This window comes from Ascaphus truei, chromosome 2 (assembly GCF_040206685.1).
Source record: "Ascaphus truei isolate aAscTru1 chromosome 2, aAscTru1.hap1, whole genome shotgun sequence".
NCBI classification, from domain to species: Eukaryota; Metazoa; Chordata; class Amphibia; order Anura; family Ascaphidae; genus Ascaphus; species Ascaphus truei.
The window spans coordinates 198392223-198406751 of NC_134484.1; the positions used below are offsets into that span (position 1 = coordinate 198392223).

Below are 14529 nucleotides of genomic sequence, written 5' to 3' on the forward strand. Positions count from 1 at the left end.
CCCCCCGGCCGCCAACTCCCCAGCCGCTGGGGGGCCAAGCAGCCTCGGATCTGCGCCAGTCCCACTCTCCACCACCTCTCACTCCCGTTGTGTGTGTGTGTGTGTGTGTGTAGGGACATTTTACTCCTGCCAACAATTTGTGCCTCACTTTCACCCCACCCTACCCCTGCCCTTCACCACCCCTGCCCTTCACCCCCCTCTACCCCTGCCCTTCACCCCCCCTACTACCCCTGCTCTTCACCCCCCCTAACCCTGACCTTCACCCACCCCTACCCTTCACCCACCCCTACCCCTGCCCTTCACCCCCCCTACCCCTGCCCTTCACCCCCCCCCCACGCCTGCCCTTTGACTGACGCACGCACACACCCTGACTGACGCACTCACACACCCTGACTGACGCACGCACACACCCTGACTGACGCACGCACACACCCTGACTGACGCACGCACACACCCTGAGTGACGCACGCACAGACCCTGACTGACGCACGCACACACCCTGACTGACGCACGCACACACACCCTGACTGGCGTACGCACACAAACCCTGACTGGCGCACGCACACAAACCCTGACTGGCGCACGCACACAAACCCTGACAGCCACACGTACACACACTGACAGCCGCACGTACACACACTGAAAGCCGCACGCACACACCCTGACTGACGCACGCACACACCCTGACTGACGCACGCACACACCCTGACTGACGCACGCACACACACTGACGCACGCACACACTGACTGACTGACGCACGCACACACACACACACACTGACTGATTGACGCACTGACTGACACACACACATACATAGTGACGCACGCACACAACCCCTCACAGCCGCATGCACACAACCCCTCACAGCCACACGCACACATACACAGACTGACGCGCGCACACACACACACACACACACACTGACTGCTGCACACACACCCACTGACTGCTGCACACACACACACTGACTGCTGCACACACACACACACACACACACACACACACACACACACACTGACACAAACAAACACACACACACACACACACACACACACACACACACTGACACACACACACACACACACACACTGACACACACACACACTGACTGACACACACACACACACTGACTGACGCACGCGCGCACACCCCCACACCCACGCGCGCACACACACAGACTGACGCGCGCGCGCACACACACAATGAATGGTACACACACACACATACACTGACACACACACACACTGACACTGACACTGACACACACACACACACACACACACACACACACACACTGACACACACACACACACACACTGACACACACACTGACACACACACACACACACACTGACTGACACACACTGACTGACACACACACACACACACTGACTGACACACACACACTTACTGACGCGCGCGCGCGCACCCCCCCACACCCCCACACTGACTGAATGACTGACTGCCGCACGCACACACTGACTGACTGAGGCACACACACACGCACACACTGACTGTGTGTGTGTGTGCGTCAGTCAGTCTGTGTGTGTGTTTGTGTTTCTGCGTCAGACTCACTGACGCGCGCGCGCACACACACACAATGACTGACGCACACACACTGCATGAAGCTGTAAAGGAGGGAGGGGGGGAACTGGATTGATGTGAATGGGGGACAAACAGAGAGAGGGGGAGGGGTGAGGAGAGAGAGAGGAGCGGGAACATTACATCCCGGGCAACGCCGGGTCTCTCAGCTAGTATAAAATAAACGTAAAGAGAGGGTGCATACCATTCAATGATGGATACAAAAAAAGGAACAACAGGACAGTCACTCTTATACTCCCAGAAAGTGAATATATATATCATTTACGTGAATCACTATCCGTATTTGAAGTGTGTGTGTATATAAATATATATATACATACAAATGAGCATACAGTAATATTTCCATTTGCTATTTGCCTTGCTATGGAGGGTTTTTGTCACTTTTTTACTCACATAACTTCACATATACATACATATATAATATATAATATATATATATATATATGCAGTGGAAGTGTATTGTGTATTTACCTACACACTCACTCCACATTTCAGTAACATACATATACATCTAAATAATATTCACATATACACGTTTGCTATAAATGGAATTATTACAATTTTACATTATATACACGTGCAATGAACATTATATACACGTGCAATGAATGGAATAAACACTGTAATAAGTTTGAAATCGCCTATCCGAGCTGCTATGCATGGCTGGTCCCTTTTCTCCAGCTTCCTTGAATGTACTACTGTATGAGGAAGATCATGTGACCAGATGCTAGTGCACGTTTAGAGAGAGGGAGGGCAGTGCTGACAAAGGGGTGTGCCTGGGTTTGTGACAGGCCATGAAGGGGCAGTGCCTTAGCAAATGCTTGTTAAAATAGAATACAAGAAAATTGGTCTTTCAAAGTTGTTTTTTTAAAAACAGAAAATGCTAAAAGTATTATTTCTTACTACAGAACTGATTTATTAAAAAAAACACACATGCAGGATATAGACTGAACTGCAGCTTTAATCGTCAGTTTCAATAACTTGCATAACATTACAACGGTGTCATACTTTTGTATAGCTAAAGTTGCGGAATAACTGTGAAAGGACCATTGATTTTATTTTTTTTACATTTCAGTAGGAAACACAGTGACAGACCTTCTGCTTATTTCACTTTCCAACATTTATGTGAGCATGTGTGATGTACAGCAAAGTTGTTTAAGAGGGCATTTCATTCAAGCTTTCCCACTAGGTGCTTTACCAAAAGATGTTGCCATCACAAAATGCTGTAGGAATCTTTCCAAAGAATGCTCAATAGACTGATTGAACCCTTCAATAAACTGTGGTATAGTGAATGACATTTATTGCTGAGCTGATATTTAAATGTGAGCAGTGAAAACCGCACCAATGGCCGTATTTAGTAAGGCATTTTAAAGGGTGTGCAGGAAGGACGCCTTACAACTTAGATATTGCCTCGAGCGTCTATAAAACAATGCATTTTTGCATATTCTTTTAATGATGTTCATTGCTCTTGCAGAAAAAAATATATCTCCATACTCTACATTACCAGTGACATAATGTATTTCCTGATTACAGTGTAATTGTAATCATTATTTGAATTATAACATGCCAACATATGCAGTTCTATTGGAGTTAAATACAGTAATTCAAAATATTAGTTTTTTATGCATGCAGATAAAATGGGCAGGTATGTACCAGCTCATAGGAAGTATGTATATAATTTAGCATTTGAAAAGTATAATAAATATCTCTGTGGACAGCAGATAATGTAATAATCATTTCAATCATAATCATTACAATCATCATATTTATATGTTTCAGTTTCTGTATTGTATTGCATATTTCCATTACACCTATATTGGCAAACAATGTTAATATCCTCCTCTAATTACATTATTCCACCCATCAGCTGAACAGTTTTAGATGTACAGTATGGCCTTGCCAATGGGGATTTTACATTGCAAATGTAGAATTCTGAGAATGCTGCAATAAATATGGCACGTTTATGTAAATAAAAGAGACACTTAATTTCCATGTAAATCCAATACCCAATCCTAGATGCTTACTATGTATAGCAACTCTTACCAGAGGAAAACGTGTGTGCGTGTGCAAGCGCCTGCGTGTATCCAAAATTCGAAGATTGGCTCTCTGCATTGAGATTCTCATCGGATTCAACTTCTCCCTCCACCTTCAAAGAAAAGCCGTACATGGCTGCAAGTCCTCTGCAGTGAAGTCCACCAAATCAAGGAACTGTGAAAACTAGAATCATCTCAGGATCTATACTCCACATTCGCAGAGGCTCCATCCAGCTCTCCGCCTTACCCAGCAAATAACCCTTCTTCCCTGCTTTTTTACGTTATCCAACTGGGATACAGATACTTTCCAGCAAACAGCAAATTTCTCCACTCAGAGAACACTCCAGCAAAATTCTACAAGCCACAAGAAATGTGCTATTGTTCTACAAACCATGTTATCTGTACACATGGAAGCTTGAGGAATCTCTGCTTGAAAGGTTTTTTACATCTTACTCAGTTTTGATGTGGGGTAGTGTCATATAACCACATACAAAGCTCAATCTGCATTGGTTAACTATTACATCCCGAACAATTTGGACACAGAAAAATACTTTTATATATCATCTGTCTATCATAGCAAGCAAACCATAGAGATCCTACTACTGCTGCTGAACTGATGCCTACACCGCTAGTCTCCTTTTGTCACTCCGTCCTCTTCGTATTGCAGTTCCTATTGAACCATTCCTTGATTACGTCCTTCAATCCCTTGGCATTTAGAAAAAAACTCACAGTAGCTGCCATAGTGGGCAAACATACAAAAAACAAACGCTCTCCTATACCTTCCTAACCCACTTACCCTCCTCCTCACCCTCACCCTCACGGCCAGAGAGGAGACAGATCGAAGTGGTGTCTAATTTATGGACAAGAGTACAGAGGAACAGAATTAGGGGTCCCTGCTGTTTAATCCCCATCCCAAGAGATTCTACACTGAATGGACAGAAGACTTTCTCAGGTGTGTCCTATTAGAACTGTCTTAAGTAAAGCCAGATCTATTAGGAACAAGATAGCTGTTATAGCTGACCTTATTGAATCATCAGACCTAATATGAATCACAAAGACATAGCTAGATGAAAATGCAGCCCCCATTTTAGAAGCTGCTGTCCTAACAATAATTCTATTATTCACTACTCAAGACAGGAGTTTAGGGGAGGAGGTGTGGCAGTTTGTTTTAAAACAGCCTTGAAACGTATGGCCCTCACAGTAGGGATAACTCAATCATTTGAGTATTGCTGCCTGGAGTGCTACGGGTTTGGGGTTTAGAGTCCTTATCCATGGCCCACACTGGAGAGGATAAGTTATTGTACAAAAAATTACAGACCTCGTTGCTGGCCTAGTCCTGGAGCACCCTAGATGGCTTATCTCGAGGGATTTCAATGCCTGGATTGAAGATAAACTCTCTCCATTTGGGCAAGACCTCCTCCCCACAATGGATACTCTGGGCTTCACACAACTTGTTTTCTCTGCTACCCAAAAAAGTGGACACACACTTGATCTTGTTTTCCAAACCGGTTTAGAAATCTCCGACCTAACCATAGACCCAGTTGTATGGTCAGACCACCACTCAATTTTGTTCTCAATCACAGATTAGCCGCCGAAAAAGGCCCTCTTCAGTGGAGGTGACCAGGTAGTGACCATAGAGGGGGATAAACTTTTTTCCGACATATTAAATGCCTGTGTGGATCCCACTGCTCTTGTCGATTACTACACAATAGAGATTTGTGGGCCACATGGATACTATCGCACTTGTTCGCATACAAGCCTTCACCTCAGACTACCACGTCCCTTGGTTTGACAGTTCTATAAGGGATTTAATATGAAGGGTCGCAAGCTTGAATGGCATTAGCGAAATCTTGCATGGTTGAGGACAAGCGGAAACTGATTGACCACATCACGAAATACCAGTCCACAATTACTAGTAAGAAGTCAGAGTTCCTGTCATATGAGATCATGGCAGCAGCCAATAGACATGCTAAGCTTTTCCGCACAATGTAGAGGCTCTGCAAACTAGCATGCTGGCAATCTACGGAAGCCTTTTCACATTCCCGTTGTGATGACTTGCTCTCTTCTTCTCTGATAAAGTAACCTCCATCTGAGCTGGGGTGCCAACTGTGTCATCTAATAAGTGTCAGGGTTCCAGGTATGAAAATGCAGGTTCTCTGGCTTCATGGACTAGCTTTGACCATCTGGATACAGAAGACCTTGTGCAAACAATCCAGGGGTTACGTCCCACTACCTGTGATTTGGATCCAGTCCCAACACACCTTCTCTTAGGCTGTGTTGATGTAATCATCTCAGTGTTTGCCAAAATAAACCTGTCTTGTTTGCAGATGGTGATCTTTCCCGAACCGCTGAAGGAAGCCGTCATCAGACCGCTTCTAAAAAAGGCTTCATTAGACCCGGATTGCATGGTGATTTACAGGCCTGTATAAAACCTTCTTTTCCTAGGAAAGGCTATTGCGAAAGTGGTGGAAAACCAACTGTACCGGTAATGAAACCACAGGATATTCCCCATACTACCTGATGTTTGGGTGTGAGGTTACAGTATTTTGCCAGTGTACCTGTGCTTCAGGGTTGAAGCTGATGGTACATCCCATACTACGTACATGCAAGACTTAAGGAACAATTGTCTGAGACTTATAAACTGGCAATTAACGCTGTGACTCTACCAACAAAGGGCATTATGACTGATGAGTACATGGCCAGGAGCTAAACGTAGGTGACAAGGTTAATTAAGAATTTGGGCAAACCTGGGAAACTTCTTAAAATAGTGACAGGGACCACAGAGTAGAACGAGTATACACTGGGCAGTAATCAGAGACAGAGGGAAATAAAGAACAGGGAGAAGTGCCAGTAGAACTGGTCCTATATTCTCACCGCCTTAAAAGAGAGACTAGGCCACTCATGAGGTTAATGGATGATGCTCCCGGGTATCCACCAAATGTCTGGTGCTAGTGTGCCAAAAAGGGTGTGATGTGTGACCCAGGTGACCCTTGGGAGTGTGGTACCAGGTGGTGTACAAATGACTCACCATGTGGGAACTGCCTGTAGAGACCATCACCTGCTTCTGTGTTTGCTTGTGCCAAGGTCATAATCAGGTGTTAGGTAATAATAGTGTATTATGTTATGTTAATATTATTATGCATGGTACCACTGTGAACTTGATAAGTTGATGGGGACATCAATGTTTTCAGTAGGGAGAGAGTGTAACCCCATTTAGAGGATACAGCTGTGTATGCTGCCCCCTGGTTGATTCCTCTCGTGTGTATGCTGCTGGGAAAAGAGACAATGACTGGGAGAAGAAGCCGTGGGAAGACCATATATATGATATTGCATTACTCTTTTGGTCCTTCTACTTTTACATTTCTTCTAATCAGAACTTGTGGGAAATAAGTTGTACACTGGTGTGCTGGTCATACTTTGGAAACCAGGATAGGTCATATAGATACAGTACACTTGTGAGTGTTCTTATCTTTATTAACTCTTTCACTGATAGAGGCCCAGCATATATTGCTCTGCAACATTTTTTAGGCCCTTCTGGCAGCAAGAGGCTTAAACTTACTAAAAGTTTGTGATGCTGCATCATGGTGCAGGAAGATCACACAACGGGGTATACTGTACCAGCAGATGTAAAAAAAAAATAGGATCAAGAAGAGACCTTATCATTTGGTTAAAAAAATCTCTATAATTAGTAGGCTTAATTTCTTTTTTAATTGTATTTGTTGTGAAATAATTATTTTTTAAAACCTATAATGGTGCTTTGATTAGGAAATTGCATCTTTAAGTGTTTTAGTACTGTACATGTGTTAGGTTGGACTAGTGGTTCTGAAACAGTGGTCTCCAAAGACTGTAGTGGTAGTCCTCGAAGCCTTTTAAATGCTCTCTCCTGCAATTGGGTGCTTTTTTTAAAATCACTACTAAATACTCTGTAGCTACAGAACCAGTATTTCAGAAATCTATATTAAACATCATAAATATGTATTGAAGAACAGATGTGCTCATCCAAATGATTATTAACATGGAAGTTGTCCGTGATGTGGAAACATTTGAGAATACGTGGTTTAGGCTAATCACCAGCATGGGTCTGGTTTGAGTTATGACTCTGACCTTGATATGGAGCGTAGGCACTTGCAACACCACAATCTTCTGTTTGGCCAATATCTTCTTTGTTTCATTAATACGGGCCGTGACAAAGAAATGTAAACAGGCCTGTTCCACGAGCTGGCTCAAGTACTCACTGGATTTTATTTGAACGTCCACTGTTTTAGCTGATGGAAAAACGAAAGAAAGAAAATGCCTATTTACAACTTGAAGTGGTGATTTGAATTGAATTTCCAAGCATCATACACTGTATATCAGTCATCATATTTGTTGCAAGTGAAGTGACTAACTGGTAATACCCACATATTCTACCTCTCCACGCTCAGCATTCCGCTCAGGATTACTGTGCTCAATTTAAACATGCATCTCCTATGTCCTTAGCCCTTTCCAGCATTCAATCACATAATCTGCAGTTAATAAATAGACCTTAATGTAAATCACTTGAATTCTGTGTTGGAAACAAGATGACAGAGAGGTTGAAAAGGTTCTGAAAATAAATATTACCTCTCCAAGCGGCAATACATTTCTAATGTGTGGTTTTTTTAAATTGCAAACACAGGGCGAAAAAAAAAAAAAAAAACAAGAACATTATTCTCATCTGCTCCTGAGTGATTTCACATGGAGTGCCTGCCTTTAGGTGAGTATACAGCAAGGAGTAGTGTGTGAAGATAAAAGAAGCATTGGCTGAATTGGTGCCAGTACCCTGTGTCTAATTTTATGAGAGCTTAGTTATGTTACAGGCAAACCTCTCAAGGCTCAATGTATTAAAAAAAATGTATGCACTATTTATACATTTTACAACAGAAATGTAAGTACAATTTAAATACTTTTTTATTTCACTAATGTTTTGTTTTATGGTATCTTTAATTTGTAGACCATTAATGAAAACAGGGGCACTTCACCCCTCCCCAGACCATCATTCATTGATAATCTCACTAAATGTATCTACTGTATCATCATCGTTATCCACATATTCAGGTCTTGTTGATCCACTGCTGGATGAAGACCTCACCCAAAAATCTTCCAAGTACAGCAGTTACAAGCCTCTTTTCTTGTAACGGGTGCTCACTACAAAGGACGGGACTGTGATGCTGAGGTGGTGATGTTAGAATACTCTGACCTACAACCGTGTAACCGCGTCCGGATTGCAGAGTCGTAGTTGTATGGCCGGGTCAGGGTAGGAGAGGTTAGAATGGTCGTGATAATCGCCGTGGTCTGGGGTTGGAGAAGTCGGATGGTCGTTGTGCATAGCTGGGGTCCAGGAGTACAGAAGGTGGGAGTCCAAATACAAGCCGAGGTCAAAGGTCAGAGAAGGCCGAGGTCCAGGTACAAGCAAAGGTCAGTATCACGAAAAGGCAGCAGGCAGGAATCACATGCTGATCCATGCGGTGTCTTCCCGCCTAGCCGTACATCGCCTGTGTGCAACTTCAGTGCGAGGCGCGTCACTCGTCTCATCACGGGCGCATCACAGGGGCGGGACCGAAGCCCAATCCTTACACTTCTCTACATTGCTCCAAGAAATTTCCTAATTTCATCCTCCCATCTTATTTTTGGTTGTCATCTTGGTCTTTTGATATCCCTTGGAATCCAGCCAAGTACCATCTTCATCCAACAATAGCCATTTCTTTGTGTAATTTAACTGGATCACTGCAATTTTAATGTCTTCACCCTTGTGATGATGTTAAAGGGTTTTGTTTGCTTCTGAACCCATTCATTCGGTTTCCTATCTCTTTGTGTAATACCCAGCATTTATCTCTACATACTTCTTTGACTTATCTGAGACTTCTGAATAATCTATTCATTTAGGGTCCAAGTTTCCAATGCATATGAGAGTACAGGCAGAATACACAGGTCAAAAACTTTTCTCTTGAGTCACAATAGAAGGTTTCCTTGAAAGATCGTTTTATTTCTCCAAATGCTCTCCATCCCACCTTTGTTTTCCTATTAGTTTCATTCACATGGTTTCCATCCATAAACCATGGCAATGCTTTACTAGACACTAAGGTAGCCAATGGGGAGTAGGTAGTGTAGTTTAACTTGTGTACAGGCGGTCCTCGCTTATCTGCCGGAGTCCGTGCCACAAACCGCCATCGGATAATGGACCGTCGGATTGTGGGTCCAATTCACGTCTGTGAGCATCTGATAAGCGGTCCCGACATTGAATAATGCGTTCAGCAGACTGCATTATGCAGCGTCGGATAAGCCATTCAACGGAAAATGGACCGTTGGATACCGAGGATCACCTGTATAAACCCCATTACAGTTCTTAGTTGTCAGCTAGTCATAGAAACCCCTAGATTAGCTGACTACTTGGGATAATGTGGTTAATAGTTGGTTAAATGTGTTGTAGCTTATATTTTTCACCTATTCCATGTTGGTTTAAACTTATATTGCCTATGTACAGTTTGTAATGCCAATTATATACATAGGCAAGATATGGCTTTTGCCAGTACTTACAGTATTTAGTCATTTTAGCGCCAGTACCAATATTGTTATCACTGCAGTAAAATAATTGTTATTTTTAGCAGTGGAGATATGTAATGGAAAAAAAACGCTCTTCCTTCAATTCTATTTGTGTATTTGTGTTTACCATGACATGTTGAATGAGGATAGGTATACAAGGTATAAGGTAGATCAAAAAAAAGATCCAAAAGATTCCTCCACTAGTTGCACTCTATGTTCATTTATCAGATATCATCTGGACAAATGACCCATGCATATTCTCAATATATGTACGGCTTACTATTGTAGCTAAATCAGGGACCCAGTTAAAATAAAATAATAAAACTTTATTACATCAAAATAATCAGTGACTCTGTGCCTTTATTTACATTGTATATTATTTAAAATCCCTTCAGGAGTTGGGTAGATTATATGCTCCGATTACCAAGTTGCTGATTTAGCTACAATAGTAAGCCGTACATATATTGAGAATATGCATGGACCATTTGTCCAGATGATATCTGATAAATGAACATAGAGTGCAACTAGTGGAGGAATCTTTTGGATCTTCTTTTTGATCTATCTTATACCATATATTTTTAGCAGTGAAATGTTGATGATTTACACCATTAAAATAACGATTTTTTTGGCCGATAAAAGAGCACTTTTGCCCTGCTGACTTTGATAACCCTTGTGTAACGCGTAGCTCACCACAAACGAGGTGTGTAAACGTGGTACTTGCCGGGTCTAGGAGTGCAGAGTAGCGGATCGTTGGGGTACGTAGTCGGAGCCAGGATTGGAGAAAGCAGAGTCATCATAGAGCCAAAGCCAGGTTCAGTGCTGGAGAGAGCAGCGTCGTCGTAATCCAATGCCAGGGTCAGTGCAGGAGAGAGCAGAGTCGTTGTATCCAAAGCCAGGGATCAATGCAGGAAAGTATCACAAAGTCCAAGGTACTAGGCAGGGTCAGGCAGCAAGGTAAGAGGCAGACAGACTAGGAGTGATGAGGTTCAGCATCACAAACAAAAGTTATGCTCGGCGAGGAATGAAAGTTCTGAGAGCATATTCTGAGAGCACCAATGGGAGGCATCCAGGAAGCAGAACCACCCTCTTCGATAGGCTGCAGGATCGCGCAGGTGCGTCCCATTACACAGTCGATTGAGACCAAGGTGGAGCTTCCAGAAAGTGCGCACGACCCGGTCACGTGTCGTCAGTGCGCGCCATGACCCCCGCGTCAATACGGGGTCGGAGACTGGAGGCGGGACCCGCGGAGGTAGAGGAGGACCGCGGGGTAGTGTTGTGCCGAGTAGCTCTGATTTCAGGACGGGGGTGGGAACAAGAGGCAGGGACCGCAGACCGCCGGGAAGACCACACACCGCACATGCGTCGCACGTCAATGCCAGAGGCAAGAGAGTGTACCCTGGACACAGGAATAGCGGAGACCGACGGAACCCGCGCACCGCCCATGAGCCGCGCATGATCACCACCGCTAGGCTGCCTTTCTTGAGTGCCACAGGAACCAGACGATCGGGTAAGGTTAAGGGGACAGAACCGCCAATCCTCACACCTAGGCCATTGTGTTGTAACTACTGCAACATCCTGCTTTTTCTCTATGCTGGACAAAGTCCAAGGTCTGTTATGGGCCAGTATCTTCGTGTAGCCAGGTCCCCTTTGGCTCCCCGGTTCACCATTGAGAAGGCAGAGAGGCAGGAAGGCCATCTAGAGGTCGTGCAGGCGCAGTTAAGCATAGCGGCGGCCATTACAGCTTCGCACAGGCGCAGTAAAGAGAGCGCATGCGGTCCCAATGCTAAAGAGGTCCTGAGTGGACTACAATTCCCAGCAGCCTCTGAGGACTGCCCTTTCACCCACATCACGTGCAGCCAGCCAGCAAATAGAGTTTGCAGCTTCTCCTGTTGGAGAAGGATACAATGTTGCAGAGAACACGCTAGTCAGTTGGAGCTGGGAGAAGGAAGGGGGAGGAAGTGTGTAAGGAGCAAGTGGCTTCTTACACTAGGCCAGGTTAGCCCCAGGCCCCAGGTAGGCCCCACTCCCCACTAGGTTAGTGGGTAAGTTCATAGGGAAGGCCCCTTAGGTAGGGACCCTGCCCTTAGGTGAGTGTACGTCTTGTCAGTGACACAGCTGCAGTGCTGTGTGCTCTGTCAAGAAGAGACAGAGTTGTGTACAGTGCAGCTAGAGTAGTTGCTTTGGCTGTATCAGGGAAAGGCCCCTCATAGGAAGAAGGGGGGTTGCTTTCTAAGTTATTCAGTGTGTGTAATATCACCAGTGCCAGTTGCACGTGGTGAGCTGCCAGAGTCTGGGATCAGACAGAAGCTACAGTAAGAGATCTTCTGCATGCAGGGGCTACGGTAGAGGTACACTGGCGACACACTTTATTCGAGCTCGGCTAGTCCCACGAATTCGGGTATACCCGGGTGTATTGAGGTTTGTGACTGTTTTCTGCCCGAGTATATTGGGTTATTTTCTAGGCAGGGATTGAAGCATTTTATTCCCCCTGGCTGCAATACTGCACAGTATATATATATATACTGCATTACAATTCATGAATTTATGCCATCTGGTAGACACGCGAAGCATTGCAGCCTATTAAATCCTAATCATTATCATTTAACAAATCAGCCGCCCATCAGCCAGGCATGAACCCAGGCTGGGAAGGCAAATGCAACGGGGCTTGTCAGAGGTGAGGAGCGGCGCATTCCAGGTATCTGCCAGGTACATACCGGGTATTTGCTCGAATAAAGTGTGTCGGTGCAGTATACCCCCAGGGCCCAGTTAGTCCCATGAGACACTACTGTATGTGATAGGGACTGCCTTAAGACAGGGACTCCTTCACCATACTCAGAGAGAAAGAGGAATGCTGCATGACAGTGCCTGACTGTCAGTACAGCGTGTAGCAGGAAGAGTGCCTGACTCCATAGCAGAGACTGTGGTAAAGGATCATTCTGGCTGGGGACCCCTCCCCTGTGAAGTCAGCGTGTGTATCCATTCCTGCAGAGAGCAGTGCGGCGTGGGATCACTGTGCGGTGTTGCTGAGTTCCAAGCATTTTCCTGATCAGGACTGATCAGGGAGGCAGTATATAATAAGTGCACCAACGGGCTCCAACACAGGGAAGCGCTATCCCTCACACTCACAGTCTCTTTATTGTTGTGGACACTCCAGGGATAAGTGTCCAAGCACAGTATTATCAAAGGGACTGAGGGTGATGTGATGATGGACATGTGGGTGAGGGGATGGTATGCATTCAGGGTGATGCAATGTTATTCATATGATGTATTGATGTTATGCAAAGAGAGTTTCATTGAAGTTATCGTTCATGCTCAGTAAATACTGTTTATTCACATTGTGTGTATTTACTGTATGGTTGTTCTGGTGAGGGCACACTCCCACTACGTTGGGATTCCTCATCAGTGGAGGCGCTGCACCGAGTGTAAGTATATACCCCAGGTTCCCTGTGGCGGAAGCTCAGCCCTCCTGGTTGCCAAACAGGTACAGCACCACACTGATAAGTAGTCAGATACACCTACCCACCTCAATCTCACTTAGGGTGGAGGAAAGAGGTCTACATTCGTAAAACACGTGTAAGTTATTGGAAGTCTAACTAGTCTGTCGTTCTTGAGGTCTTCTTTGTCTCCTTTCTTGTGGAAGAGGATAACTATGGCATTGCTCCACTGTTCTGGTATTTTCCAATTATTTAAGCAACATGTAAAGAGCTCAGCTACTCATTTCTCTACTTCATCAACTTCCTTCAAGATTTCAGTACTTATTCCATCTTCCCACAGGGCCTTTCCATTCTTTGCAGATTTTATTGCCTTTACTACTTTTTCTGGAAGCATGGATAATATCAGTGGTGGTTTGATGGGTTGTTCCTGCTTTTCATCTGCCTGATTACATGTTGTTGTTACCTGTGTTCTCATATAATTTCATGTAGAAATCCCCAACTCTCTTGATAAGTGCAGTCTTTAATTGTTGATCCGTCATCTTGTTTAAGTGCGATGACTTGCTTCTTTCCAATCAAAAATTATATAAAGTTTTATCATCTTTAAAATGTTATCTTCAAAATGTCTTCTATGGCAATTACATTTAATTATAGTTATGCAATTTTGTCAGCTATACGCTTACTTATCGTCTTGCACATCTCTGTATATTATATTTTTGTTCTTGCATCAATAGATCACAGTACTTCATTTTCTGCAGTGTCCTCGATAACAGCTTTATCTCATACGTTATTTCCTAATCCTGATTTTGTTCGTTTTCAGCTATAATTTTCATACATTTTTAATAATTCTTTGTCAAAGTATCCCTATTCATCTTGAGCAAGCTGAAGCGTTTTTTTAATT

At 44.2% G+C, this 14529-nt stretch overlaps 1 protein-coding gene across 1 annotated transcript in view; it reads right to left on the reverse strand.

Annotated features, from left to right (window-relative positions):
* Window positions 1-14529, reverse strand: part of F13A1 (coagulation factor XIII A chain) — a 171951-nt gene that overhangs the window by 18333 nt on the left and 139089 nt on the right. The window contains exon 13 of the mRNA XM_075585799.1: window positions 7741-7901. Within this exon, the coding sequence (XP_075441914.1) occupies window positions 7741-7901 (161 nt within the window). The remainder of the gene's footprint in view (window positions 1-7740; window positions 7902-14529) is intronic.